Source organism: Pempheris klunzingeri, chromosome 20 (assembly GCF_042242105.1).
Source record: "Pempheris klunzingeri isolate RE-2024b chromosome 20, fPemKlu1.hap1, whole genome shotgun sequence".
Lineage (NCBI taxonomy): Eukaryota > Metazoa > Chordata > Actinopteri > Acropomatiformes > Pempheridae > Pempheris > Pempheris klunzingeri.
In genome coordinates this window covers 17,750,969-17,757,384 of record NC_092031.1, presented here as the reverse complement: position 1 = coordinate 17,757,384, position 6,416 = coordinate 17,750,969, and the positions used below count along the sequence as shown (strand labels likewise).

The 6,416-nt window shown below is 47.2% G+C and overlaps 1 protein-coding gene across 1 annotated transcript; it reads right to left on the bottom strand.

Moving 5' to 3' along the window:
• Window positions 1-47: 47 nt before the first annotated feature.
• Window positions 48-4,088, bottom strand: LOC139220214 (butyrophilin subfamily 1 member A1). The gene is made up of 9 exons (XM_070852284.1): window positions 3,984-4,088; window positions 3,753-3,851; window positions 3,558-3,665; window positions 3,141-3,299; window positions 2,074-2,214; window positions 1,771-1,822; window positions 1,406-1,432; window positions 708-734; window positions 48-607 (listed from the first exon to the last, which is right to left on the bottom strand). Exons 1-9 carry the CDS (start codon window positions 4,044-4,046, stop codon window positions 48-50), a joined length of 1,236 nt encoding a protein of 411 aa, XP_070708385.1. The 5' UTR covers window positions 4,047-4,088.
• Between the last annotated feature and the right edge of the window lie 2,328 nt (window positions 4,089-6,416).

Here is a 6,416-nt window from a genome sequence, read left to right as displayed (position 1 = left end):
GTTGCTGAGGATCAGCACTGAGGAGTGACTGCTGTGTGTAGAGCAGTTCAGTTCCAGAGGCAGGGCCCGGGGCAGAGGCACGGCTGTCTGACGTCTGCAGGCCTTAGCACCAGCTCTTTGACCACCTCCACAGTCCCGAACACGGGGAACAGTTCCTCTGTGAACTTCTCGTTGAAGGTGTACAGGTGGGAGCGCTTCTCCACGTCGTAGAAGGACAGCTGGCCCTGCTCATAGTCCAGGTACACCCCGACCTTCCTGGGCACCATGCACTGTGGCAGCGGGGTGGCGGGCACCGTCAGGGCTTTCAGATCTGTGCCCCTCTCCAGACGGAGGGTCAGGTAGCCTGTGTCTGTGTTGAATGAGCGGAAGCCCTGCCTCGCCGCAGACGCCTTGGCCACGCCCAGCCGCCAGTCCCGCTCACCCACCTCCACCTCCCAGTAGTGGCGCCCGGAGGCGTAGCTCTCCCGGCCCGCGGCGCACCACCAGCCGTTGAAGCGTTTCTGGCACCGTGGGACTTCCTGGCGCTGCAGGCCGCACCGCATGCGCTTTTCATCGCTGGAGAGGAGCAGGTCAGGGTTGGCGGAGTCTGAGTCCAGAGTCACTTCCTCTGTGGAGTTACAGACCAAGAATGATTACAGACTGTAAAATCTGCAAAGAGATTATAACGAGGAAAAGAGATGATGTGATTGTAAATGGTTTTTTCATACCTGCAGCATCACAAATCCAATTCCAGACTGCAAAGACAAAGAAGAGAAACTTTTAAAGCTGCTACACATAAAAATGTTTCTAGCCTCAACAGATCCAGTGACTGTGTGGAAGGTGAGAAAGTCGCTCACAGTGAATTTTCAGCCAGCTGTTTATCAGGGCTGTTTTTAGCATCTCTAATGAACTCACTGTGCACAGCACACAGGCACAGTTGGCATGGAGCAGCTAAAGAGCCAGATATTTCCCCAAGGAGGGCTGGAGACCAAAACAGAGCTAAAAGGAGAGTGAGTATTGTGCTTTCATTGATAAGGTGAACACACACACACACACACACACACACACACACAACTCTGAATGAACACTAATGTTGCTTTGTGTGTGCTGGATGTGTAAATAGGCGTCTGACTGCTGACGTCATCTTTATAAGGTCAGTATATGTTATATTATATTAATGTTCTAACGATATGTTTAACCAACCAACCACCTCTGATCTCGTCTAGAGTTATTAACTAGTCAAATTCTAATTGATTAAAAGTAAGGAAGTACAACATGATCAACAGTAGATTTTAGATAGTATCACCCAGCCCCCGGCCAATAGATTAGTCAACAATGAAAATAATCACTAGCTGCAGCCCTGCCACTAAAACAGCAACTTCATTTCAGGATATTCATTTCAACAATAGGCAGGACTTGTACTCACCACTGTGGGGGATGTAGCGGACAGCGTCTGAAAGAAAACAGCGATAAAAGGCAGACAGTCAGTCGTTTCACTGAACCAAATCCTTCCACATGCTCCTTTCATCACACATCGATCCTGATTATCTCCGGTGGAAGCACCTCATCAAGTTTCTCTCCTGCTAAATACGTTGATTAAGCCAATAGTGTTACTGTATGCACACACACTCTTACAATCATCAGCAATTAACACATTATGGATGGGTTCGCCTCATCTTGAATACCGAATGATCTCTTTATAATTTGATTGTTTTAAGGTGGGGTTTTGTTCATCGCTCCTTATCTGTAACACCCTCTTCAGTTAATGAGAGATAGCACACATGCACTCACCAGTCTTCTGGCTCCTCTGCTTTCTCACCAGCCACTGCTTTGTCACGTCCTCCTAAACACACACAGGGGTAGACGATGGGACCGTAAAGACAAAGCAGGCCAGGGTGAGTTTAACAATGAGATAAAGGGATCAGCCTGACTGGGAGTCATGCAGCACATATACATGTTAAACAGACAGCATCACGGAAATGTATCACATACTTAATTACATTTACTTTGCTCACTGTTTATCCTATCATGGGTTCAAGACGAATTCGGTTCAACACAATCCAATCAGCTACATGCTGAGAGAGACATACAGACCTTGACGGGGCTGTCGGCATTCAGCACTGCCAGCATGACCAGCTCCATGGCTGGGAGCAGGTTGGGCAGTCGACCCCTCTTCCACTGGAATTCCAGGTCGTCCAGCATCATGAGCACAGGCTCGCCCGGCCAGACGGTGGGCTGGAAAGGATGAGACAGAGACAATAAACACAGGGGTCCCAGCACAGATGCTCAGCAATGTACTGCTGTGGACGGGGGAATAAAAAGGATTTTAGCCACCAAAAAAAAAAAGCCCACCTAAACACATCAACATCAGCTAATCTATGCTGTGTGCTGTTACCATCAGACAGCCCTTTCAACAGGAAGGTGAAGCAGTCCTCTCTTAGTTTTCACTGACTTCAAAGCCACCAAACTCCACTGACTAAAACAGTAATTCTACCTCACAGAACATGGGAGTTGCTGGTCTACTGATGCCTCAGTGAGTTTGCTTGTGTTATTGTGTGACTTTGGCGTTTTAAATGATTATTTAGCATAGAAAACGAACGTGTTAATTCATTGATCACGGCAGCTGCAGCACAGCAAATTCCCGTACTCTGCAAGGTAAAATCACTATTTTTGTCAATAGGGGCTGGTGGCTTTGAATTGAGCGCAAAGAATAATACGCCGGCTTCAGTTCTCCTCGGAAACGGTTGTCTGACGCTGTAAAGCGATGCAAATATTCTAAATATAACACACACTTGGAAGTATTTAAGTGGGGCTTTTTTCAAGTGGCTAAAATATATTTTTTTCTGCATCTGTTCTGGGACTTCTGCCTGCTCCTCCCAAACTGGGGGGGCGTGCTGATCGCAATCTGATGTAGGTAACACACTGACTATGGATAAGTACCTTACACAACCCCACTTCAAATAATCCAAACTATCCCTTTAACTTGTGATCATAGCTTCAGCGCACTCTAAGAATGATGGGATGATTGACAAGGGTAGGGTTTATCTTAATCATCTTTATCAGATGTAAGAAGGAAACTGGGTCACATTTTAATCACTAAGCGGCCACCCGTTGCTGGGAGAAAGTACTGACACACTAAAGGTCCACCATCCCATAGTCACCTGAGGTCTGCTTTTAATCTCCCGTGTCCAGTCCATGATGACTCGTTTGTGGGGCCCCATGTCGCACTCCCCCCCTGCCTCCAGCATGCAGAAGAGGTGTCCCTTCCAGTCTTTCTTCTCTGGTTTCTCATACTGGAAGTCAGTCGGGATGATCCTCGGCTGAACAAGAGACACACCATTATATAATAATAACATTAGATAACCATTTATACCATTTTTTTTTTGGCCAAAAAAGGCAAAAAATGCTGTTTCAGCCTCTTAAATATGAAGATTTCCTGCCCTCATCTGTTTAAAGTCATGTTAAACTAAAGATCTTTGGATTTTGGACTGCTAGTTGACAAAACAAGACATTTGAAGACATCATCCTGAGATGGACATCTTTCACTATTTTCTGACGTGAAAGCAAAAGCAGCAAACCTGTACTCTCTTCTCCAACACAGCAGCCCATTCCACGATGAACTCACGACACACACTGGCCGGCCAGACGTCCTCGCTGGTCCAGATGTGGCCGAGGATGTTTGACCTCTGGGATGAAAATACCAATAATTTGAATGAGATAAACTGCAGATGCATGTGCGTCTATGACAGAGATGGTAGAGGAGGAGAGCTTACCTGGCAAATTTTGTTGAGTTCTCGGGCCAATTCCATAATAAATAATTGACTCTCCACAAGCGGCTCCTTCTTCTCAAGTTTAACTCGCTTACGAGACTCCTGGAGCAAAGAAGCAGAGGACAAATGGGAAGAGAGCATGACTTGAAGGACATTTTTTGAGCAGGCTGTACAAATTTAGCACTTGATGTGACTACTGTGCTATCAGAGGAGAACAGAGTCATGCACCCCTACCTTGAGTCGGATCTTAAGCTTTTTGGCCGGCTCGATAAGGAACTGCAGGCAGTCCTTCATCATGCTGGCAGCAGGAGAGCGAGGCCGGTGCCCTGTGGTACAATAATAAAAAGCTTTAGCACGCTGGCACTTACTCCGTCAAGAGCTAGAGCTGAAGTGCAGCTGACTGAGCCCCCACAAATCGATGAGAGAGCAGAAATCGGTAGTTTATGAGAGGTGGCAAAAGGTATATATGTGTGACGAGAGAGGGAGAAAAGCACTGCAGAACTTTCATCACCGCTCTGCGCTGGAAGTCCACAGAGAGCTCATTATTAGGTACTCTGAGCTACCGCTGGGTGAGGAGGAGGAGAGTAAACAGGACCCACACATTGGTGGAAGAGTGAAAATAGACAGCCCACCTACTCAGCACACGCACACACACACACACACACACACACACACACACACACACACACACACACACGCACACACACACACAGAGCGACAAAGTGAGCAGCAAACAATGTAGAAATGGGCAAAAATATATTGCACACTAACAGGATTTCCTGACGTGTGTGGGTCGATGCATCTCGATCATGGCCTTGAAATTGGAAATTTATTCCCAAGGAGATCTGAGACAGCAGCGCAGAGCGCTTTAGAACACTGTGGAGGATGCGGGGGAGCTTTGGACCAGTTTGCTGTTGATTCAGCAGTTCGCCCCTGCACGCCTGCTGGATGCGCTGAGGGGATTTGCTGTGCTTTCTGTGATGTAGGGGTGGCAGCTGAGCCAAACGATGCTGGCACTGACTTTCCAAAGACTGAAGAGCATGTATGGTATTGAGAATTTAAGGACTTGGCAAACATACAGCTGGGTGGCTATCAGTCAGGACTGAAAGTTCACCTTTGAGTGAGCAATATCACGGTGATCTGTTAGGACACATAATCCATAAATGAATGCTTTTCTAGCAGAGAAGTTTAGAAGTGCAGAAGTCTCTCTATGGTGGAGGCTAAGGGTCGTTCAGAAAACACACTGTGGTGAACCTTGTCACATGTCTGAATAAGCCAGAAAGAGTCACATGCCATTACTGATGTTCCAAACATGAGCCGCGTTAACTTTAGCCCACTAAGGCCATGGCACGTGCTGGAGGAGGAGGAGGACACCTGGGTGACACCTAGCCTGTTAGCTAATTAAATAGATACAGGGAAGCTCAATTAATAATGCATTTCATGGTAAATAAGAGGCGGTGGCACATTATTGAAGACTTGTCTATGAAATTGTGGAGAGAAATGTTTGCATATCTCCTCCTGGTGGGAGGGAGGGCTTACTTTAGGTAGTGAAGGCAGAGCGAGGTGGCAGAGGAGCTGGTAGATTAGAGGAAATCCAGGATTATGGCCGGAGCCACTGCGGCGCAAACCCAGGTAGTGACTTTCTATATTGGGACTGACGGACCGACCTCCGCCTGCAAGTCAGCATCAAAACAAACACACTGTAAAACACCTTATAACCACTGGAAGAACGTGTAAAAAAAAAAAACTCCCGTCGTCACATTGTCTCATTTTGACATGTTGACGCCACCCTTACTGTGCGCTTGAGGCCATGTTTTCCAAACTGACAACAAATTATTTGCTTTAATTTCGCCTTCGACGGTGTCGCGGTTCAACCGCTTTGCTCCGTTAAAACAGACATTTAGTGAAAAATATAAAGTCTGACCTTGTTATGGGAGAATTCTCGGTTCCGCAGACAACTTCTCAGTGATGTTTTGGCTCATTTAGTTCTCCGCCATCCTCCGCGGACTCACCGCTTCACCAGGAGCTCCAACTGCGGCACGACGGACGGGGCGCGCGCTCTAAATCTAGCGCCGCGCTCAGCGAGCTGCACTTCGGAGGAAAGGCCGCGAGAGGCCGCCACAGCTCCGCCGAGCCCGGGGAGACCGCACACCTCTGCCCGGGGACTCTGTCATCCAGCCTCCCGTGTTTCTTTATGTTTATTCGACTGAAGCAAACAACGTTACAAGCCCACAGTGAACAGTTTGGCCACCAGCTCTCAGTATCGATCTCATGCTAACGGTGTCTCATGCTAATGGCGGGTCTGCTTTCGGAAATATTCCAATTTGCTACAAAAAAAGTGAGTTGACTAAAACTCTTATTAATGTTCTCTCCAATGTTCAATGGCTACGTTTTAATTAAAAAAAATATATTAGTCAGTAAACACACCAATTTGGAAATAAGACTTTAGTCACTAGAGCCGACACTGAGTCCCTGAAGGCAGCACGGCAGTTTTAGTTATGATAGCAGAGCAGCAGATGTCACTACAGCTAATAAACACTTCATATCTCCACCCATGGGTGTCTATAGGTCCTTATAGCCCGGTGGGTATTTGATAACATCATCCTTGACAAACTAAATTACACGGTGTGTATTTAGCCCAGCTGTCCACGCTCTCAGGTGGTGCGG